Source organism: Neophocaena asiaeorientalis, unplaced genomic scaffold (genome assembly GCF_003031525.2).
Source record: "Neophocaena asiaeorientalis asiaeorientalis breed wild unplaced genomic scaffold, Neophocaena_asiaeorientalis_V1.1 scaffold65, whole genome shotgun sequence".
Taxonomy (NCBI): Eukaryota; Metazoa; Chordata; class Mammalia; order Artiodactyla; family Phocoenidae; genus Neophocaena; species Neophocaena asiaeorientalis.
Window position 1 is genome coordinate 18636795 of NW_020173215.1, and position 27173 is coordinate 18663967.

At 47.3% G+C, this 27173-nt stretch overlaps 1 protein-coding gene across 1 annotated transcript in view; it reads right to left on the minus strand.

The window, feature by feature from the left end:
- The window catches only part of FAM193A (family with sequence similarity 193 member A), a 100688-nt gene that overhangs the window by 70813 nt on the left and 2702 nt on the right, over nt 1-27173 (minus strand). The window contains exons 2-4 of the mRNA XM_024745135.1: nt 4400-4545; nt 3894-4061; nt 624-858 (exon numbers count right to left, since the gene is read on the minus strand). Of these exons, the coding sequence (XP_024600903.1) occupies nt 624-858; nt 3894-4061; nt 4400-4545 (549 nt within the window). The remainder of the gene's footprint in view (nt 1-623; nt 859-3893; nt 4062-4399; nt 4546-27173) is intronic.

The following is a 27173-nucleotide window of genomic DNA, read 5'->3' on the forward strand; positions in this document are numbered from 1 at the left end:
AGTAAAATTTGAGTGATGATGAGAAACTCCACAGACTATTAGTAAGTCGAGAAAGCAAAGACGGCTCGTCCCTCTGTCCAGCCGGCAGGTGCACCTGAGGCTGTCGAGGACCAGGCCCAGGAACTGAGTTTCTACCAGAGGCCTCCTTCCACCCCGCTGTGGTCATTTCCCTTCTGAGGCAGTCAGAGACCGCCCACAGGGGGTCAGCGTCTCACGTGGTTCTATGACCCTATCCTCAGTCCAGTGCTGGGCTGGTGAGTAGATCAGTAACGGCGAGCCGGGGGCCCGGACGCAGGTGCCCTGCCGCCCCCATGCTCTGCACTCCACCTGAGAACACAGCCCCCATCTGCAGAATTCACAGCACAGCTACTCCTCTGTCTCCTTCCTACTGTCACCCACTCCGGCCCTCACCTCACACGGTCCCCACACCGTGCCCCCAGGACCCAAGGTCCCCGAGCAGTATTTCGGCTTTCATCCAGCAGCCAAGTCCAGAGGGGAGAGAAAGAGGAGAGGAATCAGGCCCCCAGCCCCGCCTGCACATCTCGGAGGAGGGGAGGGGCGTGACGGGCCTCCAGACCCCCGTCCCCGCCCCCCGCCCCGGGCAGGGGACGTAGCCGACTCACCAGGGTGCCGAGGAAGGTGCTGATGGTGCGTGCCGCCTGGCACAGGGCACCGTACTCCTCGAGGAGCAGGGAGATGAACTGGTGCGCTTGCGGGGGGCCCTGCAGGGCGGACGGCGACTTCACCCTGGACGCGGCCGACAGCTGCCGCAGGAGCCGGACCTTCATCTCTAGCACGTACTCTCTGGCCTGCTGCTCCAGCCGCTGGTACAGCTGGTAGGGGTCCCGCTCGCAGAGCCTGCACAGGAGAGAGAGTCACCACTCGCCCGCAGGGGGACCCTGGGAGCCTGGGGGTGCCCACCTAACGACGACCGCCATCTTCTCACTGTCAGCCTGCTTGACAGAGAGGGAGCCCCCAGAGTCACTGGCCAAACGGCAGTGACCGGCGTCCACTGAGAGCTCGCTGTCCACCCCCGAGGCGACGCCGGGTCAGACGCGGAGCCACGTGGCTGGGCGAGTCCCCGGACTCAGGCAGCCAGCAGGTAGCAGAGCGGGCACAGCGGAGCCGCGCGGGGGCCACAGAACTGCCAAGCCCGGGAGACCCCAGCACTCATCTCTGAACGCTTATATGCGGACAGCTGAAAAGCCACGGCCCCCAGAGGTGACACCTGGGCTGCAGCACGGGAGCGGGCTGCTCTTCCTTCTTCCTAGGAATTCAGTATCTGATCCAAATGGGCTTCTTCTACTATTTTCATAATCAGAAGAAACTTTACAGACAGTGTATCTCCTTTTAAACCATCCCACCAAAAGAGAATAAAGGCGGTAAGATAAAATGTGTAAGCTGAAGATCAGAGACAACAAATCAATACACGTCCCAATCAGGCCACACAGCAATGATCATTTTCATGAATTTCTTCCCTAACTTGGAGATCATCAGCTTTTACAAACTTGTTCTATAGTAACTGGCATGACTGTGTTTCAAGTGACCACTCGTGTCAGCTATGCACTTCTGAGGAGCCTCCAGATGGAAACCTACATCGGATGAAGCGACAACTACAGCACCCGCCTGGAGCCCGTCACCAGGAGGAGCCGCTGTGACTTCCGCACCCACGCTGTACAATACATTAGGCTGTAGCTCCTGGATTTGGGTAGTGGATCCTTTCACCTCTGGGCACCACGCTGGGTCAAAAGAGAAGACTGTAAGTTGTCACCTATTCCACTTTTAAGTGACCACACTACCTAGGCTGTAAAAGACAAGAGCCGAGTGAAAATGGAACTTGTGTAGCCTTACAAAAAACGTGGCCAGAGAAACAGTAAGAACTGATGGGACTCCCACTGTGGTGAGTCTGCTTCACATAGATCTATTAATTTTTTAGCTTAGCATGACAATCATAATTTTAATTACTAGTACAGCAACTGTTCTCTGAAACAGAAGGTATTTCATCTCTTAAAGGAAAGTCACAGAAGACTCAAAATGACACAGGGACAATCGAACTTACAAGGAGACTGGATGCCTCCTTCTTGGTTCTCTTCGCCTGCTGGAATTAGACATGGGTCGCATTTTATTTCTTTGTCCATTTCTGTATCATAAATTTAATGACTTGACCACATGGTACTTTTGCAAGTAGACTTGTAAAAAGCACTATGGCCAAGGGGCAGGAAGATGAAGATGCTGTGGAAGCTCACCCAGCCGTGCGTTCAACAAACACTGGGCCCAGGCGGCTGTGTCAAAGCCACAGCAGGAAGACGCCAGGAAAACAAACTCTCAGGCCGCTGGATGCTCGGAGCACACACACATACAGAGCGTAATTCCAGGTAGTGGCAGTAACACGATAAAAAAGAAGGGAAGGGTTGATAAAGAATGATGCGGGAGGCCCCTTGGAGTTTAGGTCAGGTGGTCTCTTTGAGATGGTGACTCTGAAGTCTAAAGTGAAGGATGGAAGGGAGGGAAAAAAAACCCTCAGCAAGGAAGAACATTCCAGACCGAGCGAAGAGAAGAAACCAGCAGGTCTGTGGAGGACGGCATGAGAGCCAGTGTGGCTGAACGCAGTGATGATGTGCGAAAATGGGGGGCGGTGGGAGGGGGAAGCAGAGCGGCAGGATGCCAAGGGCCACGGAAAGGGGCAAAGGAGAATCGCCACCAGCTGTCAGGTCCTAGACACGGGCTTTACAGACGGCCCTTCCTGGTGTGTGCTGGCGTTCAGACAACAAGAGAAGGGTCCTTAGACATGGAGACCAGGAAAAGCGTAGGACGTGGAAGACACGCGACATACATATACCCGGACCTCAAATGGCGGCGTGGAATGTTTCCATTCTTAACGGTGTGTTTCGTTACTAGAATACTGCTGTTTCCCAAACCTCTCTGCCGTAACGTCCCATCTGAACAATCGTTTACTGAGCATTTCCTTCCAATTGTCTCTGATTTTACTCTGGCCTCTTCCGAAGCATTCACAAGCTGTGAAGCTCCAAGTGTGACATGCAGGTTATATGTACGTTCCTAATATTCACTAGGAAACCTAACTTCTAAAAAAGGCACACACCACCTAGAGCCATTTCACATAGTCAAACCCTAGACACACCGGCCGAACCACTAACTAGTTAATACAGCCCATAGCCAGTCACCACCCCCATCTCCAGGATGAACTCTACAGTACAGCGAACAAGAGGTTACAGAACCCCAAAGGGGCAGCATTCAAAACATGAAAAAAGGACCAAAATGAGAATCAGTTCATGGAACGTCTCGCTCAAATTTACTGCTTTTATTGGGAACATCTCCAAACAGAGGAAACAAATGGTACAAACTCTAAGGAAGAACAAAAATTACACCCACTTCAAACTCTGTGCTGTCACTGAGCACAAGGTCCCCGCCTGCGCGAGCGCCCTGCCGTGAGCCCCGCCCAGTGGGAAGCACCTGTGTGAACGGGCCTGTGACAAATGGCTCTCCATCCGCCACCGGACCTCACGGGGCCTGGGTTTCCTCATCTCCTAAGCGGCATAACTGCCTCTCCTCCGCGGGGCAATAGAGCAGGAGTGCCTGAGAAAGTGCTCAGCGCCATCGCGGGCACAGCAAGTGCCCAGAAGGAGTCTTACTGTCAGCCTCAACACTAAGGAAGGAGACAAGTACGTCCGTTCGCTTTCATCACACAGGTAATAAGCCCTCCATCAGAATGAGAATCTGGAGTTCACCCAGCCCGTCTGCTGCAGGCCGGCCACGTGCCCGGGGCCGAGCTCGCGGGACAAGCTCTCCCAACCCCGAGAGGGGAGTCCCCCCGAGCAGAGGGGAAGCCCGGGTGGGCGGCTGGTGGGGGAGGGCCGCGCCTGGGCAACACGCACCTGTCCACGAGCTCCTTCACCCCCTCCTTGTCGGGCACCAGAGACTGGTCCTGGTCGTCCGCCAGCGGGGTGCCCGCCTGCCGGTAGATGCAGCGGACCGTGTAGCGCACTTCCGACCAGTAGTTCTGCAGCTGCTGAGGTTCCCGCTCCGCCTCTGCCGAAATCTCCCTGAGGACAAACGCCCACAGGACCGGCGCCATCAGCCCCGGCACAACCCCCAGGGCCCTTGGCTGTCAAGGCTCCCATGGGCCCTGGTCCGCCTCGGCCGAGCCGGGACCCGAGACCAATCAGGACCTGCGCGTCCGGCTCCTCTTCCCAGGCCTCTGGCAGCGGCAGTGACGGCCTCCCCAGCCTCCAAGTCGGAGGCATCCATTGACCTGAGACCCTAACTATTTCGGGGAGGCTCCCGCCCTCTGTGAGGATGTGCCTCCTCCCACCAGTAGCCAAGGGCAGCGATGAAGGAGGACCCCACCCCCCGCAGGCGGAGGGCCCCCCCATACCCGTACCTGCGCTCGCTGCAGGCCTCGCAGGCGCACGCGGTGTCCGAGGGGGCGGCCGTGGGCAACGGCTGAGCGCCCAGGGTGAGCCTCCCGCCACCGGCCTCGGGCTGCGAGCTGCCGAGCGGGGAGTGAAGAAGGAAGTCTTGACCCTGCTTTAGAGAAAAGAGAACAGACTCATTATGAGTAATGCTCACGGCCCAAATTCGTTACTAAGTATTCAGGACAATGCCTCTTAGAAAAAACGTAAAACCTACACATCAAAAAGAAAATATTTCAACTGACACTACATAGGAAACTTTCTCTCTGACACCCAAGAATTTTGTCTGGAACCGATTATTCTTCTACCTTCTGATAGTCACATCATAACCACACGAGGACGGTCCATGAATCTCCTTCATACATTAAAAAAGAGCGATTCTACTCCCAGTGCCCTAACTGGTACCTGCAACCACCATCCCGGGGGACGCCGCTCAGCAGAAACCTGAGCCTCTGCCCCACAACGTCCAGGAGGAGGTGGGCTCAGACCTTGCCACCCAGCGGCCGCCATGGAGATCACAACCCCTCACCTCCCCCTGCCTAAGAACATGGCCCCACGACCCGCACAGCCGCCACCGGGTCCCTCGGGGACGTGGGCTCCAGGTTTAGGGCTGAGGACCCACACACAGTGCAGGAAGGTGCTTGCACGTCCCCCCAGGGCTCGTGAGCAGGGCAGCCAGCTCCGGCCAGCGCCCCAGTGGCCTGAAGAGAAGGGCCAAGTCACAGGAGAGGCTCCTGAAGGGAGGACAGCATTGCTCCTCCTCCCGTCACCGTCAGGTCAAGGGCAAAGGCTCTGAGACAAGCCCGGCTCAGCCCTCAGCCAGGTGCCAACGCCCCCACCTGCGGCCCCACCCCATCCACTGCTGGATGAAGTGCAAGAAAGTCCTCCAGTGGAGGGGCCGGGAGCAGGGGAGCCACTCCCAAGCCGAGGGTAGGGCTTGCGCCATCATCAAAGAACACCCCCAGCCCGAAAACGTTCCTGCTGGGTGAGCGGACCCCGGAGTTACACCGGGGGCAGAGGCAGAGTGGGGACGGGGGTGTCACACAGTCCCCAGCAGGCAGTCCAGTGCAAGGTCTCGACTGAGGCCTAGGAAAACCTCGACAGGGCCTCCTATGGGCAAGAGCCACCCGCCATGGATGACCTGTGAGGACCGCAGGGCCTGGGCACCAGAGGGGACCACAGGGAGACCAGCAAAGAACGGAAGAGTGGGGGGCGGGGGTGGCAAGGGGAAGGCCGCAGGACAGGCACCGCTGCCCTCCAGCCCCGCAACATGCCCTTGGGTGACGCCGACGTCACTCATGGAAGCTGGGGGAGAAGCTCTGAACCAGATGAGACACTTGCGTTTTCTCCAGATGAGACACTTGCGTTTTCTGCAGATGGGACATGCATTCCTGACAATGAGACAATGCGGATTCTAACTGCCTGGAGAGGCCACGGGTCTGACGGACAAGTCAGCGAGGGGCAGGAACGGGCGGTCAGACGAGACGGGTCTGAGGCGGTGGTGGAGGAAGCAGGCTGCTCCCTGAGAGCAGCGAGGCCGCGCATCCTGCCTCCACCCCCCACGCACCCACACTCCACCCCACCCACGTGTCCAGCCCAGCCGAGGCCACTGTCACCCACCCCAGGCCTGGATACCACAGTGCTACAGCTGCCTTGCACACCGAGGGTCCGTTCTCCAAGCAGCAGCCAGGGTGGTGTTTAACGCACGAATGAGACCATACAGATCCCTGCAAAGACCCTCCCACACCATCTGAACAGACTCTCATGTCTTCCCGCTGTCTTCAAGGTTGGCCAGGACCAACGTCTGCTTTTATTTCACTGCACTTGCTCCCTTCACCCAGAGGGCTAATCTACTAAGCCTTTGAATGGCTTCCGACAAAAGAAGGATTCTCTCCATCAATCACGCCTCAGCAAAAAGATACCTACTCAGGGGGGCTGGTTGAACCAGTTCTCAATTCTTGCGTCTCGGCTCCAAGCCCACCACTTTCTGCCCTGCAAACACTGCTCCTCTGCTGTGGTCGGCCTCTGGCCTCTTCGGCAGAGGCCTCCCTCCTGGTCCCCGGCTGCACTGGCCCACTCCTACCACTCGGAGGCCGAGGGACCGGGTGCAGCCCCTGCTCCGGCGAGCCCGCCAGCCGCTGCTTCAGCCTCCCAGCAGCCCCTCTGCTCCAAGTGTGTCCTCGAGCCCTCCCCTGACCCAGAGTGGCTGCTCCCTGGATGCACCACAACTGTATCCTTAGAGCTCCCTTCTCGGGTCTGGGCATGGGTCTCCTGTCACTAGCTCACCGCCCTCCACATTCAAGTGACCCTGTTCACATCAGTGGTGCGCTGCCGCCTCCTGACCTTGGTCACCCTGGCTAATCTCTGACATCACAAACTGCTACCTGAATTCCTGGGGTTTCCCTGTTTTAGACCTGTCTTCACCACAAGAAGATCAGTTCCGTGAGAGCAGGACCCGTTCTGACCCGCCTGCCACCGCACACGAGCACCAACGATGCTGCCTGGTACCCTGGGCAGACTCGGAGCAGCGGCCAAGAACCTGAAAAAGTAACCTTTCCTACTGACATGGGAGTCAGTAGGACTGAGGTCAGTTCTGACCTTTCCTTCAGACCTTTCAAAACAGGGCGCGTGGCGACCATATGGTAAATCCTTAAACGTGTCACCTCACGGTGCGCATCTTAGACAGATTTAACTTCAGCTACTGCGTTATGCCCAAGTCCAACACAGTTTAAAAGAATACAACAAAATCCAACACTTCAACAATGTGAAATATACAATGTCCAGCATCCAATAACAAAGCCAAGAGGCAGGAAAATACAACACATAACCAGGAGGGGAACCAATCCACAGAAACAGACCCCAAATAACAGAGACGATGCAACCAACAGACAAGGACCTGGAACTGGAGACTATGAATAAACTCCATATGCTCATGAAAGTAGAGGAAAACAAACATGGTGAGCTGAGAGACCAAAGATGCAAAAATACGCAAATGGAACTTCTGGAGATGAAAAATAAAAAATATCTTGAAAGAAAAGAATACATGAGATAGACTTAAGAGCAGATTACACCCAGCGGAATATCAATAAACCTGAAGACAAGTAATACAAATAAATATCCAAAATGAAGCACAGCGAGAAACAGGATTGAGAAAAACAAACAAAGCATTTGTAAGACAAAATCAAGATGTCTAACACACAGGTAATTGTGTCCCAGGAAAAAAGGGGCTAAATGATTGAAGATTTCCCAAATTTGATGAAACTGTAAACTGACATATCTTAAAAGCTCCTGCAATCCCAAGCACAGTAAACCAAAGCTAACAACCAAGGCACACAGAGCAAAACTGTTAAACACCAGTGAGAAGTACACAGCTGAGAAGCAGGCAGAGGACATCACCCCTTCGGTCTACAGGAGCAAAGAGAAGATCAACAACGCCACTGCACATGAGAAACAGGTTGGGCAGCAGAGACCCGACCTACAGCCCAGAATTCTGAACAAAAGTAACAGTTAAAAATGAGGGCAAAATAAAAGCTCTCAGTCAGACAAACAGAGGCTTCCCTGCAGGACAAGAAATGTTAAAGGCAGTTCCAGTTAAACGGCCCCAAGCGGAGATGTGGGGCTACACATGATGAAGATGTGGGCCAAAGACCCCTCTCATTTGTAAACTCTTTTAAAAAGATAACTAACCTGGGGGGATGGGGTGGGTGGGGAGAGGGATAAATTAGGAGTTTGGGATTAGTGGATACAAACTACTATATATAAAATAGATAAAAAACAAGGTCCTACTGCATAGCACAGGGAACTATATTCAATATCCTGCAATAAACCATAATGGAAAAGAATATGAAAAAAGAATATGTATGTATACCCGACTCATCTTTGCCGTACACGAGAAACTAACACAACACTGTAAATCAACTCTACCTCAAAAATAAGAGAGAGACTAAGCAAACTATGATATCAGAATGATGGAATACTCTGCAGCCATTAAAATATGTATAGAGTCCATACAGAGATATGAAAAAAGCAAGTTAACTATTTAAAGCAAAAATAATAAAAATCTATGGTAAAGTTTATAAGAGATATGCAAAAAATATATGACTACACTAACACAAAAAACGGTGGTGCTCTGAGTACAATATTGAAAGGTTCTTACACTGCATACTAAGTACATAATATTCTTTGAAAGTAGAGGCTGAAAAGTTGAAGATATATACTGTAAACTCTAGAACCATTAAAAATTATGAAACAAGGTGATATAGGTAATAAGCCAAGAGGAGGTAAAACAGGGTCATAAAAATATTCGGGGACTTTCCTGGTGGTCCAGTGGTAAAGAATGCACCTTAAGATGCAGGGGACGCGGGTTCGACCCCTGGTCAGGGAACTAAGATCTCACATGCCACGGGGCAGCTAAGGCCACGTGCCATAACTACTGAGCCCACGCACCTCCACTAGAGAACCCATGTGCCGCAACTACAGAGCCCACACGCCTTAGAGCCTGCACGCCACAACTAGAGAAGAGAAAACCTGCACACTACAACTAGAGAGAAGCCCACGTGCCTCAACCAAGATCTTGCAACTAAGACCCGATGCAGCTAAAAATAAATAAATAACAAATCTTAAAAAGAAAGAAAGAAAGAAAGAAAAATATTCAATTAGACCAAAAGAAAAGACGGAAAAGAAGAACAGCAAACAACAGATGGGAAAGATAGGGGGGGAAAAAAAAGCAAGATGGTATATTTAAATCCAAACTATCAATAATTACATTAAAAGGAAATAAATATTCCAATTGTTAGCAGAGATGGTCAGACCGGATTAAAAAGCAAGAGCCACTATGTTTTCTACAGGAGATTACAAAGACACAAATAGGTTGAAAATAAAGGTTAGGAGACAAATTCCATGCAAGCACTAACCAAAAAAAGCTGGGTGGCATTAGCATCAGCAAAAGTTGGCTTCAGAACAAGGAATATTGGCACCAGTGAAGGGGACGATGAATATGACGCTGATAACATAATAATGACAACGAGACTGAGCCAACAAGAAGCAGTAACCATGCTAAACGGTAAGCACTCTAATAACAGAGCTCAAAACAGGCGAGGCAGGATTAACAGGATACGCGTACAAGTCCACAATTACGTCTGGAAATTCCAACACTCCCTTCAGTTACTGCACTAGACGGAAACATCAGAAAGGGTGTCAACGTGACCACCACCGCCAACCAATCTGATCTAACACTCACAGTACACTCTTCCCAACAACAGCAGAACGCAAATTCTTTCAAGCGCACATGGAACACTAACCAAGACTGAACACACAACAAATGTCAGCACGTTAAAAAACATTCAATCATATTAAGTACGCTCTCTGATTACAATGATAATAGTAACAAAAAGGTCACAAGGTACAAACTTCCATTTATAAAATAAATTAAGTCAAGAGGATCTAATGTACAGCATGGTGACTATGTTAATAACGCTCTACTGCGTATCTGAAAGGTGTTAAGAGACTGTATCTTAAAAGTCCTCATCACACACAAAAACTGTTTTTGTAACTATGTATGATGATGGTCGTTAACTAGACTTACTGCAGTGATCATTTTGCAATCTATACAAATACTGAATCATTATGTTGTACACCTGCAACTAATAGAATGTTGTATGTCAATTATACCTTAATTCTGGGAACTCCCTAGTGATCCAGTGGTTAGGACTCAGCACTTTCACTGCCAGGGCCCAGGTTTGATCCCTGGTCAGGAAACTAAGATCCCGCAAGCTGTGTGGCACAGCCAAATTAAAAAATGCATATATATACATATACCTTAATTTAAAAAGATATCTAGAAAACACACCAAATTATAAGGAAGTTTAAAAACACACTTCTAAATAACCCATGGGTCAAAGGATAAATCATGCTAAGAGTAAGTATAAAACATTTTGAACAGAATGAAAAACACAACGTATCAAAATTTGTGGGATGCAGCTAAAGGAATGCTTAGATAGAATTGTCGGGAATAAAACACATATCAGAAAAGAAGAAAGGTCTCAAATCAATGATGTAAACTTCTACCTTAAGAAACCAAGAGGGCTTCCCTGGTGGCGCAGTGGTTGAGAGTCCGCCTGCCGATGCAGGGGACACGGGTTTGTGCCCCGGTCCGGGAAGATCCCACATGCCGCGGAGCGGCTGCGCCCGTGAGCCATGGCCGCTGAGCCTGCGCGTCCGGAGCCTGTGCTCCACACAACGGGAGAGGCCACAGCAGTGAGAGGCCCGTGTACCGCAAAAAAAAACAAAAAACAAACACACAAACAAAAAAAAAACACAAAAGAATAATAAATTAAGTATAAAGTAGAAAGAAAGAAAGAATAAACCTAAGAGCAGAAATTAATAAAATGGAAAATCAATTAAACCAAAATGTGGTTCTTTTCCCTTTTATTGAAAAGATCAATGAAAATGATAAACCTCGAGCCAGGCTATCAGGGAGAAAAAGAGACAAAAACAAAACCCAAACAGGAAGGAAAGGGAGGGCACACAATCACTACAGATCCTGTGATAAATTTAAAAATAACAAGGGAATATTCTGAACAACTTCACACCAATATATTTGACATAAAAAGGGCGAATTTCTTTCTCTCCCCAGTTTTACTGAGATACAATTGACATATATCACTGTATATGTTTAAAATGTACAGCAAAACGACTTGACTTGCATATACTGTGAAACGATTATGCAAATTTCTTTAAAGACAAAAATTAACAAAGCTCACTCATGAAGAAAGACAATCTTTACTAACTAAACTGGACTCACAGTTCAAAACCTTCCCAATAATGCCAATTCTAGGTCAAGAGAGCTTCACCGGTGAATTCTACCAAACATTTAAGGCAGAAGTAATACCAATTCTACGCAAACTTTTCCGGAAAATTAAAGAAGAGAGAATACGTCCCAGCTCATTCTAAAAGGCAAATATTACCCTGACACCAAAACCACACAAAGATATTGTCAGACAAGAAACTTAGAGACTAATATCCTTCAAGAACACAGATGCAATAAACTTCAGAAAAACAGTAGCAAATCCAATACAGCAATCTATAAAAAAGATAATACACCATAACCAAGCGTGGATTATCCCAGAAATGCAAGGTTCATTCAACATTTCAAAAATCACCATGATTAATTCTGTTAACAAACTAAAAAAGAAAAGCTCTATGATCATCTTAATAGATGTAGGAAGAGAATTTGTCAAAATTAAATATCCATTCATGATAACTCTCAGCAAACTAAAAACAGAAGTAAACTTTTTCAACCTGATCTACAAGATTCTTCTTCTATCCTTAATGGTGAAAAACTAAATGTTTTCCCCTTAACACTGGGAACAGGGAAGGATGTCTGCTCACACCACTTCTATTCAACATCATACTGATGGCTCCAGCCAACGGAATAAAGAAGAAAAAAAAAGACATACGGATTGGAAATGAAAAAACACATTATTTTTAGATGATGTGATCAACTACGTAGAAAACCCTACAGAGTCTACCAAAAGACCACTAGAATTAATAAATGAATCTTGGGACTTCCCTGGTGGTCCAGTGGTTAAGAATCTGCCCTCCAATGCAGGGGACACAAGTTCAATCCCTGGTTGGATAACTAAGATCCCACATGCCGCGGGGCAACGAAGCCCAGGCGCCACCAACTACTGAGCCCACGCAGCACAACTAGACAGCCCGCATGCCACAAACTACAACTCGGCAACTAAGCCCGTGCGCCATGACTACAGAGCCCACGCGCTCTGGAGCCCGCGTGACACAACTGGAGAGAAGCCCACGTGCCGCAACAAAAGATCTCGTGTGCCGCAACTAAGACCCAATGCAGTCAACAAATAAATAAATAAATAAATGATTTTAAAAATAAGTGAATCTTCACAGGATATAAGGTCAATATACAAAAAAACAGTTACACTTCTATAGACTAGCAATAAATGATTGGACACTGAAATTTTTTTAGAAGTACTATTTAAAATAGCAAGAAAAAGATGAAATGCTTTGGAAACGTTTCAATACACTGTGTGTAAAGCCTACATATTGAAGACTACAAAACCACTCTAAGAATAAACTTAAAAACTAAATAACTGAAAAGTCGTATCATGTTCCTGGACTGGGAGACTCAATGTTACTTCGATGTCATTTCTCCCCAAATCGGTCTACAGACTCAACACAGTGCCAGCTAAAATCTCAGTGGGTTTTTCTGTAGAAACTGGCAAGATGATTTTAAACATTATATGGGAATGCAAAGGACCTAGAACAGCCAAACACTTTTTAAGAAGAACAAAGCTTGAGGATCTTTACTACCTAATTTCATAACTTACTATAAAAAGCTTCAGGAATCAGGACAGTATGGTACTGGCAAAAGCATGGGTATACATGAAGAGTGGAAGTCCAGAAGTAGACCCACACATACAGCATCAACTGATTTTTGACAAAGATGCCAAGGTATTTCAATGAGGAAAAACAGCATTTTCAACAATAGTTCTTGAACAACTGCATGCCCATATACAAGGATGAACCTCAACCCTTACTTCACAAAAGATACAAAACTTCACTCAAAATGGATCAAGAATCAAACGCAGAAGCTCAAACTGTACGACATCTAGAAAAAAACACAGGGCAAAAAAATCTTTATAAACTTTGGGTAGCAAAGATTTCTTATACAGAACACAAAAAGCCCAAATCATTTAAAAATTGATGAACTGGACTTGACCAAAATTAAAATTTTTTGATGTTCAAAACACAGTGTTATTGGGACTTCCCTGGTAGTCCAGTGGGTAAGACTCCACGCTCACAATGCAGGGGGTCTGGGTTCGATCCCTGGTCAGGGAACTAGAGCCCGCATGCATGCAGCAACTAAGAAGCCCGCATGCCGCAACTAAAGGATCCCACATGCCGCAACAAAGATCCCACGTGCCACAAGTAAGACCCAGCGCACCCAAAATAAATGAATAAATAAATATTAACAACAACAACAACAGTGTTAATGTAATGAAAAGGCAAAACCGCACTGGGAGAAAATGTCTGAGAAACATACCTGATCAAAGGCCTGTATTCAGAATATATCAAGATTTCCGGCAACTCAATAGTACGACAGACCACCCAATTAAAAATATGCAAAAGGTTTGAACAGTCACTTCACTAAAGAGACAGAAAATAAGCACATGAAAAGATGCTCAACAAGTCATTAAGAAAATGCAATTTAAAACCATAATGAGAAAAAAAAAAAAAAACCATAATGAGATAACACTATGAGCCATTATCAGACTGGCCATAATTAAAGGCTATCAATATCCAACCTTGGTGAGGATGGAGACACAAAGGAGAACTCTCATACGTGGCTGGGAAACAGTATAAGCGTTTTGGAAAACAGCATGAGAGGTCCTTACAATGTTAGTCACACACTTACCCACAACCTAGCAATTCCACTCCTAGGTATTTACCAAAGAGAAATGAACTCTGTCCAAACAAAGACACGTACTCACATGTTACCAGCAGCTTTATTCATGATAGCCCAAACGAGGAAACACCACTGTCCCTCTACTGGTGAATGGATAAACTGTGGTTCATCCATACAGCGGAACACTACTCAGAAATAATTAACTACTGATACATGCGAGAACATGATAAGACTTAAAAGCATTATATTAAGCTAAAAAAGGCAAAGACTACCATTCAGATTATCTTTCTGTGAGGCTGACTCAAGTTCTGCCCTCTTGATCTGACAATTCGTGGTAGCAGTGACACATTCTATTAGCACAACCACTTTCATGAGGTTCATTACAAAGGAATTTTGTATGTCTGCATTATGAACCAAGACTCAACAGAGCAAACGTTCGAGATAAGGACGACTGTTAACAAACTCTTAAATGGTTGGTTTCAATTGGAACTACATGCCTTTGATTAGAACTGTGGTCTGGCTACTTAGTGTAAAACGCAAGACTTACATTTTAACAATATATTGGTGAACACAGACACAAATGCTAATGTCCACAACCAAAAGCCTTTATACATCAGTCAACCCTGAAAACAGGAAAGTAGAATATTAATTTGCTAAGTAGTCATCCTTGTGGCAGGATGCCTGAGGGCTACACAGGCCCCTTTAAAGAAAAAATAGGGACTTCCCTGGTGGAGCAGTGGTTAATAATCCACCTCCCAATGCAGGGGACAGGGGTTCGATCCCTGGTCCGGGAAGATCCCACATGCCATGCAGCAACTAAGCCCGTGTGCCACAACTACTGAGCCTGCGCTCTAGAGTCCACGAGCCACAACTACTGAGCCCGCGTGCCTAGAGCCCGTGCTCCACAACAAGAGAAGCCACCCCAATGGGAAGCCCACACACCGCAACAAAGAGTAGCCCCCGCTCGCTGCAACTAGAGAAAGCCCATGCACAGCAACAAAGACCCAACGCAGCCATAAATAAATAAACAAATAAATAAATAAAATAATAAATAAATGAAAGAAAAAATAATTCTCCAGAGTACCATCTCCCACTCCCCCACACCAGACTTAAAACTATTTTTGTTACTTAAACAAACACAAATGTAAAATGCAACATAATTTATGTTTTTAAGGCCTTTTTACAACTATGAAAAACCAAGCTGGTCTACAACTTAAATACAAACCCCCCTGAAAATCATTAAAATTCAAATTAACATTATTTTAAAGATACAGATGGGGGAATTCCCTGGCGGTGGTCCAATGGTTAGCACTCAGCACTCTCACTGCTGAGAGCTGGTTCAATCCCTGGTTGGGGAAATTAAGATCCCACAAGCCTCACAGCAGGGCCAAAAAAGAAAGAAAGAAAAAAAGGATGATTCGTTGAAAGCAAACTGTTAAATTCAACACAGCCTGGTTCTGACAACTAAGCGCAGGCAGGCTCTCCTGAGTCAGGCCACACCCCGTGGGTCTCGGCACAGCGTTCCAACCATCCCACCTCTTTGCCTGCCTGAATTTCTCCTGCACAGAGAGGGTCACACCTTTGATGGGTCTTTGCTTGGCTTCAGCAGAGAATGTGAATATCAAGACAACTTCTGCTGCTGCCTCAGTAACCCTGAAAAGCAGTGCACCCAGGCCCACAGAAGTCAGGGGCAAAGCCCTCCACACGATCTGAGCATGCCCTGCCCCATTATCAGAATACAAGCCGTCAGAGAACTCACAGATCAGGAACACACGTCCACAGCCCCAACAAGGTGTGAACTCTACTGTACAGGATGCATACTGTAAACATTCTTAAGTCCTGAAACATTACCTGTGGATACAAATCAAAGGAAGCCTCGGTCTTTCATTCAAAGATCATTCCCAGGTACCTGCTCTGTGCCAGGCCTGTGTAGACACCCTGAGATGGGTGAGACAGGAACCAGGGCAAAGGAGTTGCAGTAGAAATTCGGCGTGGGGTTAGGGAGTGCCAGCAGGTCGGAAGGGCTGAGGTGCATGCTGGCGGTAAAGGGTAAGCGACTCTGCTCTCAGTTACCCTGAGGCCAGGCCTCTGCTGAGCCTGTTCAGCCAAGCCGCCCTGCCTGGCTCTCTCTCCAACACCGGATGCTGCTGAGGGGGAAGGTCCTTGCCGATGGGCAGGTCGGGGCCACTGCTCAGTGATGTCTCCACCTTCAACAAGCACCTCAGGCTGTCCAGCAACCCGGATGCCCCGCCAGCTCACTGTTCTCACTGAAACCGTACCCACTCCCTTGCTCCTTCCCAGTCCCCTCAATCCACTCTCGCTCTCAAAAACAAGTTTATAAAAAAATCCTGGCAGCAAGTTTCTCAACTTCTACACTCCTCACCCGACCTTACTTGCATCCTCTACAGGCTTGCCTGCAAATCTGTCTCTTCCAGAAACAGACACTGGCTCTCCTGTCTTAGTGGGACCTCATGAGGGCACCACCTGCCTACCTTACTGCTCCCCCACCCCAGCCTCAAGCTCTGCCTCCCTGATGCCAAGCCAGGTGAGAACACAGGCGACCGGGGCTCAAGGGCCGCTGGCGCTCACTCCAGAAGCTGGGGCTGCCTTACGAATGTGTCTGAATTACCTGTAATCCAGCAACTCCACTCCACAGATGAACACTCTGTGATGCCTGGGCTCAGGGATGCCCGGAGAGCTGGTAAAACAGCACTTCTGGGGGTGTTTGTGAGGTGTCTCCGGAGAGACCAGCACTGGAATGGGCAGGCTGAATACCGAAGCCGGCCCTCCCCAGTGAAGATGGATAGCGTCCACTCCTCCGAGGGTCTGAACGGAGTGGCAGAGAGATGTCCACCTTCTGCCCTCGGACACCAGCGCTTCCGGCCCTCCGGCTTTGCAGAATGTGCAGTGAGACTTCTGGCCTCCATAACCACTTGAGCCAGTCGCTACGATAAACATCTTCTTTTCTTTTCCCTATCTATCTAACTATCCATCCATCCATCCACCCACCCATCTCCTGTTGGTTCTGTTTCTCTGGAGAATCCCGACCAAAACACACCCTAACAAAACTCTTACAAACGAGTACCAAGAGATGGATATATAGATGCCCGATGGCATTTTTTTTTTAAATAACTGCAAAACCCAGAAAACAACTCTGTATCTTCCAAAAAAATTTGTTTAAGTAGTATTTTTCAATGGGCATTTTGTTTTCGATACCGGGCTTTAATTTTCCCCCTGTTTTATGGAATAATTGATGTACGTCACTGTAAACTTTAAGGCACACGGCATGATGGTCTGATTTACCTATACTGTGAAATTACCACACTGGGTCCAGCTGACACCCACCTTCTCACACAGACAGAGCACAACCTTTTTCCTTGTGATGAGAGCTGTTATCACTCACTCTCTCAGCAACCGGCCTACGAGCCATACAGCACCGTTGGCTACAGTCACCATGTTGTACATCATTCACTCTCTCAGCAACCGGCCTACGAGCCATACAGCACCGTTGGCTACAGTCACCATGTTGTACATCACAGCCCGGGGACATGCTTATCTTGTAACTGGAAGTTTGCACCTGGTGACCACCTTCTTCAATTCCCCATTCTGTCACCCTCTGCCTTTGGTAACCACAAGTCCGATTTCTTTTTCTCCAAGTCTGGCTTTGGGTTTGTTTCTTGTGTTTTTAGATTTCACATGTAAGTGAGATCATACAGTATTTGTCTTTCTCTGTCTGACTTACTTCACTGAGCTTAATGCCTTCAAAGTCCATGTCTATCCATGTTGTCCTAATGGGAAGGCTTCCTCATTTTTTATGGCCAAATAACATCCCATTGTTTTTATATATGTGTGTGTATACAAACACACACACCCCCCACATCTTCTTTATCCATTCATCCAACAATGAGCACTCAGACTGCTTCCATGACTCGGCTATTGTACGTGATGCTGCAGGCACCTTTTCAAGTTAGTATTTCACTTCCTTTGTATATGTTCCCAGAAGTGGAACTGCCGATGCATATGATAATTCTATTGTTAACTCTTTGAGGATCCTCCATACTGTTCTCCACCGTGGCTCCACCATTTTACGGTCCCACCAACAGTGCACGAGGGTTGCTTTTCTCCACATTCATGCCAGCATTTGTCATCTCCTGTCTTGCTGATGATACGCCCCTTCTAACAGGCCTGAGATGATATTTCACTGTGGTTCTGATTTGCATTTTCCTAATGACAAGTGATGTTGAGCATCTTTTCATGTACCTGTTGGCCTTTTACGTATATTATTTAGAGAAATATCTATGGGTCCTTTGCCCATTTTTTCCCTGGCTTATTTGTTTTTTTGCTGCTGAGTTGTATAGAGCTTGTGAAACATTTTGGATATTATCCTCTTATCAGATATATGGTTTGCAAATATTTTTTCCCATTCTGTAGATTTTCTTCTTTTTTTTTTTTTTTGTTTTTGCGATACGCGGGCCTCTCACTGCTGTGGCCTCTCCCGTTGCGGAGCACAGGCTCCGGACGCACAGGCTCAGCGGCCATGGCTCACGGGCCCAGCCGCTCCGCGGCATGTGGGATCTTCCCGGACCGGAGCACGAACCCGCGTCCCGCTTATCGGCAGGCGGACTCTCAACCACTGCGCCACCAGGGAAGCCCTGTAGATTTTCTTTTTCACTTTGTTGATGGTTTCTTTTGCTGTCAGAAGCTTTTTAATTTGATGTAGTCCCAGTTGTTTGTTTTTTATTTTGTTGCTTGTGCTTTAGGTGTCAAATCCAAAAAGTCACTACTAAGACCCATGTCAAGGAGCTTTATTCCTATATTAAGTCTGTAATCCATTTTGAGTTAATGTTTTTGAGTGGTCTAAGATATGGGTCAAGGTTCATTCTTTTACACGTGAATATCCAATTATCTCAGAACAATTTATTGAAAAGATTGTCTTTTCTCCACTATTCAACAAAATTTATTGATGAATAAATTACAGTATAGCAACATATTGGATTATATGTGAATTGTATTATGTGAAAGATGAATGAATTATATTAGGGAAAATGCACAAACCGCAGCTACCCAGACAGCATGAGGGATTGTAACCAGAGAAGACAGCATAAACACACACTTCCATAAAGGTCAAAAACAAACAAAACAAGTAATTTATTATTTAGAGATACACATATAGGCAGTGTAACTTTTTTTTAAAGGGTTTAATAAAGTAAGGGAATGATCAATACAAAAGGACAGCATTTACCTTGGAAGGGGAGAAACAAAGATGGAGAAGGGAAGGGCACACAGGCACACAGGTGTTAGGGATGGCCTGATTTTTAATGCTGACTGGTGTTCATTTTATCATCCCTCATAACATGTATACTGTAGACATAATTCATATATATATCAAATATCACATAGTAAAAAAAATAAAATTTAAATGGGAGGAAAAACCTCTCCCCACTACCAGCTCTTTTCTTCATTATTTCAACATTTCCAAGTCCCTCCTGCAGCTGGGTCTGTCCTCGCCTCCCCTCACAGTCAAGCATCTGAAAGATCAGCCCCTTAATAATGGACTTGCTCAGCTTCCTCTCCACTGAGTTATTCTCCACACAGTTCAGCCGGGCTTGTGCTCCAACGGAACACAGACCTATCTAAGGTCAGATACCACTTCTCTGCGGCCATACCAACACTCTGTGTCCTCTCGCAGCTAGCTTTTCTCAGTGTCTGTCAAGACTGCTGGCACAGTGTCCTCCAGGGACCTCCCAGGCTCTCCTCATCCTGCTGATGTACCAAAGCTACAAGGCTCTGTCTCCCCTGCCCACTCCCCACGGGCCACTTCTCAGGGCTGTTTATGCAGCTGAGGACCCTGAGACAAAAGGCAGGCTTGCTTACTGCTTACAATAACAGGGCCAGATCCCCGCCCGCACCACCACCCCCGGTACCCCCCGCACCGATGTGGGCCTTGAGGAGGGGAGGGGGTGAGGAGAACGGGAGGTTTCTGCTGTGCCGAGTAACAAAGTCCTTCACCTCTGACTCAGGACTGTCAAGTCTTCTGCCAGCACCCATGCAGCAGGAACAGGCCAGCTTATTACCTTCAGGTAGGGTTAAAAGAACTAACCCCAGGCCCGACGACGACGACCGTGCTTGTCACACTCCCTTGCCTTTCGTTCTTCGCCGCCGCCGTCTGTTCAGTCATCTCTACCTCCACTGTCAGGTGTGCTCTAGAACGCCTCCTCAGGATTCCACTGCTCCCTCCACCCGCTGACTTGGGTATCGTGCCAGGGACCAAGGTGGAGAAGAGGAGTAAAAGCCATCTGCTTGCTTGTTTTTTAAACTGAAGTATATAGTTTTGATTTACAATGTTGTGTTAGTTTCAGGTGTCCAGCAAAGTGATTCAGTTACACACACACACACACACATATTCCTTTTCAGATTCTTTTCCATTATAGCTTATTACAAGATACTGAATGTAGTTCCCTGTGTTATCCAGTAGTTCCCAAAGCCGCCTGTTTTAACGACTGTTGCATGAATGACAGCAAAGGACATCTGAGACAAACAGCCTGTAACCTAAAACTGCAGATCTTGAAAACATTTTGGAATTCCACTGACAGAAGTAAAGTCAAAAGGCCTGTTTAACGTATATTCAGATGGGGGGTGTCTAGCAATGTCCCATTAACAACTTAAAAAGAGAAGTCAATTACACCTATACCAATAAAGTTAGAGGAAGAAAAATTAAAAGATATCATTTAAATAGTATAAATAAGGGACTTCCCTGGTGGCGCAGTGGTTAAGAATCCGCCTGCTAATGCAGGAGACATGGGTTCGAGCCCTGGTCCAGGAAGATCCCACATGTCGCGTAGCAACAAAGCCCGTGAGCCACAGCTACTGAGCCTGCGCTCTAGAGCCCGCGGGCCACAACTACTGAGCCTGTGTGCCACAACTACTGAAGCCCGCACTCCTAGAGCCTGTGCTCTGCAACAAGAGAAGCCACCGCAATGAGAAGCCTGCTCACCGCAACGAAGAGTTGCCCCCACTCACCACAGCTAGAGAAAGCCCACACACAGCAATGAAGACCCAACGCAACCAAAAATAAATATAATAAATAAATTAAAAATAAATAAATAGTATAAATAAAAGTATCTATGGGTAAATGATTTTTTTAAAAAGGTGCAATGGGGGACCTCCCTGGTGGTCCAGTAGCTAGGACTCTGTGCTCCCAATGCAGGGGGCCTGGGTTTGATCCCTGGTCAGGGAACTAGATCCCACATGCCGCAAAGAAGATCCTGCAGGTGGCAACTAAGACCTGGTGTAGCCAAATAAACAAATAAATAAAAGGTGCAATGGCATAATACAGAAAAATATGAAACGCTTATAAATGGAGAAAGACCCCATACTTACGGGATTAGAAAACTCAGTATTCAAGAGAAGTTAATTCTTCTCCTACTGACTTACAGTCAGTGCAATCCTGGTCAAATCTCAACAGGGTTTTTTTTTGGGGGGGGGAATTCATAAGATAATTATCATTTACACAGAAATGTAAGGAACCAAGAATAACCAAGGCATTTTTGACGAGTACAAGGTAAGAGGGCTCTCTGAATACATCTGTTACAGAGTTACAGGAGTTCCCACAATACACACAGCAAAGTAGACTTAGTAACCACTGTGTTCTTCACCACCACGTGCTTAGTTACAAAAGGCCAGTGCCACTGAAGAGTGTCCTAGATGCTGCAAAATCATTAATTGTATTAAATCTCAACCTTTAAGCACATGGCTTTTGAATATTGAATGTGATGAAACGCGAAGTCTGCATAAAGCATTTCTGCAATATTCCAGAGCAAAGCACTGTGCACCGCGAGCTGAACGAGCCACTCCGTCCACGAAACATCAATCTTACTTGAAAGAATGCCTGACAGACCAATCTACGTTTATTCAGACTTGGATACTGTCAGACATCTTCTCAAAAATGAATGAAATAAGCCTGTCCCTTCAAGGAAAACAGCTGATGCTACTTGTGGCCAATCATAAAATCTGAGCTTTCAAGCAAAAATTGGAAGTTTGGAAAACTTGTATCCATCACTGTGGACTTGAACACTTATCCACATTTAGAGACCTTTCTGATGAGATCGGTGGTGGCAGTGACAACCGTGACTTTAATAAAACAACAACCTGAATAATGAAAGGTGTCACTATCTCAAAGACCTCCCTTACTCAGTAAATGGCTATTTTACAAACGACCAATGTGTGGTGCAGAATCATGTGTGGGTAAGAGGTTCATGGAGAGTGCAAGATAGACAATGGATCTCAGTTTAACAGTGTAGGAAAAATTCTCTGCTATCATTTCAGATTCTACATTACAGCTAACCATTAGGAAACTATTACCTGTCATGGTTTGGTGTGGTATCAAAGAATATCCACAGTTATCTGAAAAAGCCATTAAAATATTTTCTTCATATAACTTCAGTCAAAACAACCTATCACCCAGAATGAACACAGAAGCAGGTATGAGAATTCAGCTGTCTTCTATTACCCAAACATTAAGAAGATTTGCAAAACAGTGCTATTCTACTTACTATTTTTGTTTTGGAAAATAGTTTTCATTAAAAAGTATGCTATTAATCTTAACCCCATGACTCCGCAATTCCTTTCCTACATGTATACACAACAGAATGTGTGAACGTGTGCTCCAAGAGCATCATTCGTGATAGCAAAATTTGGAAAACAACCAAAATGTAGTATAAGTTCACAAAGGTGAATAGTATATAGTAACGAAAATACTACAACATTTATGAATCTCAAACATAATGCTGAACAAAATAAATCAGACACAAAATAATGCATACTGCATGATACCTGTATAAAGTTCAGAACACCAGAAGAACAGGACAACACTGCTTAGGGACGGAGGTGTGGGTGCTGTAACTAAGAAAGAGGAGCTGGAAAGACTGCGAACTCTGCGGAGAGGTGGGGGGGGGGGGCAGGAGAGACACAGAGGGGATCTAGGTGAAGGGCAGTGCTTGACTTGTGACCTGCACCGTAGCAGAAATAAACCCAAACAGATCAGCAATCACAGGAAGTGACAAAGATTAATTTCACCATTAAGAAGTAGCTTCTCGGGGCTTCCCTGGTGGCGCAGTGGTTGAGAGTCCGCCTGCCGATGCAGGGGACACAGGTTCGTGCCCCGGTTCGGGAAGATCCCACATGCCGCGGAGCGGCTGGGCCCGTGAGCCACGGCCGCTGAGCCTGCGTGTCCGGAGCCTGTGCTCCGTGACGGGAGAGGCCGGCGTACTGCAAAAACAAAAAGAGAAGTAGCTTCGTGCCGCGCACTAAAGATACCACACATGGCAACGAAAATCCAGCGCAGCCAAATAAATAAATAAATAATTTAAATTAAAAAAAAAAAAAAGAATCAGAAGAAGAAGTAGCTTCTCAAATGCAAATCAAAACTACAATGAGGTATCACGTCACACCTGTCAGAATGGCTATTCTCAAAAAGGCCACAAATAACAACCACTGGTGAGGCTGTGGAGAAAAGGGAAGCCTTGTGCACTGCTGGTGGGAATGCAAACTGGTGCAGTCTCCGTGGGAAACAATGTGGAGGTTCCTCAAAAAACAAAAAATAGAACTACCATACAATCCAGCAATCCCACTCCTGGGTAGATAGCTGAAGAAAATGAAAACACTAATTTGAAAAGACACATGCACCCCAATGTTCACTGCAGCACTATTTACAATAGCCAAGACAAGGAAGCAGCCTACGTGTCCATCGAGAGATACTGGATAAACAGCGTGCGGTATATAGATATACACGTATACGATGGAATACTACCCAGCCGTTAAAAAAAAAAGAAATTTTGCATTTGCAACAACATGGATGGACTTGGAGGGCATTACGCTGAGGGAAATAAGTCAGAGAATGACAAATGCTGCATGCTATCACTTACACGTGGAACTGAAAAATAAAACTACCGAATATAACAGAACAGAGAAACAGACGCGCATATACAGAACAAACTAGTAGCTGTCAGTGCGGAGAGGGAAGGGGGAGGGGCAAGGTAGGGGCAGGGATTTAAAAGATACAAACTACTATGTATAAAATAGATAAGCAACAGGGATATAACGATATACTGTATAGCACAGGGAATATAGCCAATATTTTATACTAACTATAAATGGAGTATAAACTTTAGGAATTGTGAGTCACTGTCGTACACCTGAAACTTACTGTGTATCAACTTTACCTCAATAAAAAAATAAATAAGTGGCTTCTCAAAGGAGACCAAATTGAGTATACTTCTATGCTGACTGCACAAGGACACTTACAAGATGCAACACAGAGCAAATGAGAACAACAGGCTACGAAAAGGAGAGGAAGGAAGGGAGGGAGAGAGCTCAGCGACCTGCACAAACAGTAAACAAAAAGCCCTGAGGAGGGACCACCACAACCAAATGAACAACGTACTGAGATTTAATCAATCAACCTGTATTCATCCAGCACAGCCTTAAAACCTAGAGAGCAAAAATGGAAACATTTACAAGAAAAAAGGACAAATACACACGCACAGTGGGAGGTGTTAACTGACCTCACTCAGAAATCAACAGATTAAGCACAACGAAATTAGTTAAGAACACAAAAGGATCCAAGAACACAATTAACAAGGGGCTGACCTACTGGTAAGTACACAGAGTCCTCTATCTAAACCTGAGAAAACATGTTCAAGCACACATGGAACTTTTATAAAAACCTAACCACATATTAGTGTAACCGACTGATAAGGGGTCACTGTAATACATGCCATGATCTCCAACTGTAACAGCATTAAATTAAAAGTCAGTGTGATTAAAGGTGATCCGAGAGATATATGTTTGGATATTTACAGATACTTCAAAACAATTTATGGTTAAAAACAGAAATAATCAAAATTGGATAACACTTAAAATTGAGCCAATACAACTAGCAATTCAAAATCTAGAGCAGTAATTAGAGGTTTCCAGCACACATCAGGGCAGAGTAAGAAAAACTGATGAGAAGAACTGCAGGTAGAGAGACAGAAGAGTGGCCGGAGAGAAAGAAGAGACGAGACCTGTGGTGGCCTCAGCAGGGCCGCGTGGTGAAGGTCGCCTGGCAATCAGTGAGTGGCACTGGGCTGTCTCCCATTCTCCCCCCAGCAGGCGGGCTGAGCAAGGCCAGGTTCCCGCCAGGTCTCTGGGGTGAGATAAGCACAGGAATGCAGCTCCCAAGGCAGCTGGTACCAAGCTCAGGCTCCCCAGACACTTGTCAGCAGCCCTGAGAAGAGGCCTAGAAAATGGAGAGCCCCCCACACTGACACGCACCCCACCTTGTCACTGCATCTGTACCCCGCTCCCAAGAACAAGAAACTGGGAGAACCACATGTCTCAACTTACTGACAGCGTCTGTCTGTAATTCGGACCCTGTGGTGCTTGCCATCACTACCTTTCAGCACACTGAACAGAACAGAACATCTGTGGAGGGATAAACAAGAATCTGCCCACAAGCGAGCCTCTGGGAAGACAGAGAGGATGGTGAGGAGACAAGGTAGAGGGATGGACTCTGCACCACTCTCTCTGTGCCCCGGAACTTCTATCAGAGGCACCACAGCGTTAACCAATCAAATACTGCCGTGCGCACGCGCACACACGCGCACACACGCGCACACACGCGCGCACACACGCGCACACACACAGCAGTAATTCATGAAATAGACAAAGTGAAAGAGATTTTAAAAATTAAAAAAAAGTTCTTTGAAAAGACGAAATCAACACACTTCTAGAAAGAGTGGTTAAAAAAAGAGAAAGAAAAAGCACAAATATGAGGAATGAAAAGAGCTGTATCTACAGGTACGGCAGGAACTGAAAACAGACCACCCACACACAACTTCATACCCCAAACTGACAATTTCTAAGAATACAATTTACCACGAGTAACTCGAATAGAAATGGAAAATCTCTTATCACTTAAAGAAACTGAACCAAAAGCTTAAAAGTTACCCAGAGACATGCCTGTCTGTGAAGGGAACAGGAGGAGGCTGACAGCAGGAGGGGCGAGGCCACAGGCAGATGACGCTAGAGCATCTGCACTCTGCTGGGCGCGAGCCGGACAGGAGCAAAGAGGGGAATGAACAGCAAAAGCAACAAGGCCCTGCAGAGGATGGACAGGGGTGGGCACCTGGGAGGAGACTCCCCTCGGCCACAGGGGTGGGAGACCAGCCCAGCAGGGCCAAGTGGGTGGGGGGTGTTTGGGAAGAGAGAAGAAGGAAGGGTGTGCTCCATCTCTGCATCTGGGGGCGCAGTGACAAAGCCAGGGCGACACGACCTGGCACCTCGCAGTCGGGAAGCAGGACCCCAGCGGTGCTTTTCTCCAGTCACGTTCTGCCAGCCAGGGGCAGCACTGAACCAGGCCCCAGGCAGACGAGTTAGCGGCTTTCCAAGAGAGAAACGACAGTGAGCTCAGAGGGACCTGACAGTGGGAAAGGGACCGAGGAGGTCCAAGAACTATGGCAACAGAGGACACTCAGGCAAGTGACCTAGAAAGACAGGATCCAGTCGGATGTGATGTGTGAACCGAAGTCCTCATAGGTGTGTGGGCAGGACAAAGGTCTAGGCACAGAAGAGGAGGTCTCTGGAGAAATGGACAACGTGGAGCTGGGAGGCACAGAGCAGGGAGAAACGTCAGTGCCCCACCACGACTTCCGGTAACAGAATGTGTATCTGCAAGAGAGCAGCTCAGCTCCGGGTCCACTGTCCGTGCTCAGAGCCCTTACCCTGAAGATCAGAGACAGCGGGACAACACACAAACTCGTAACTCTGGGCCCACCAGAGAGCACAAAGGACCGGCTGAATGGGACAAGTGTGACAGGCCACCTGGGGACAAGGCGAGGAAGGCAGGCAGCCATGAGTGGGTCGGAGGCCACAGCGCAGCATGTGACAAGTCCTTAAAGGTTGGGTGTGGCCGGTGGGACTTGCCAGGCCGGGCCCTTCTCTGGGAGCCAGCAGAAGCCTTCACTGCTGGGGTGGTGGGCGGTCTCCACCCGAGGCCCAGGCTGATCCTCCGAGAAGAGGGGACCGAGCCCTCCAGGAGACAGGCCCAGGACCCACACGGACACGAGCACAGGCCACACCCCGAGGCCTCTACAGATGCAGGCGGAGTCTGGCTGCCACGCGGCAGGGGCAGGATCACCAGGAAAGCTGCACCCCGAAGCCCGGGCACAGGACTGTCCAAGGCTCAGGCCGGACAGGGGAACCGAGGAAGCACCAGGCAGGAGGCTCTCGCCGCCGGCAGCCGGCGCAGGCAGAGTGTGGAGAGATAC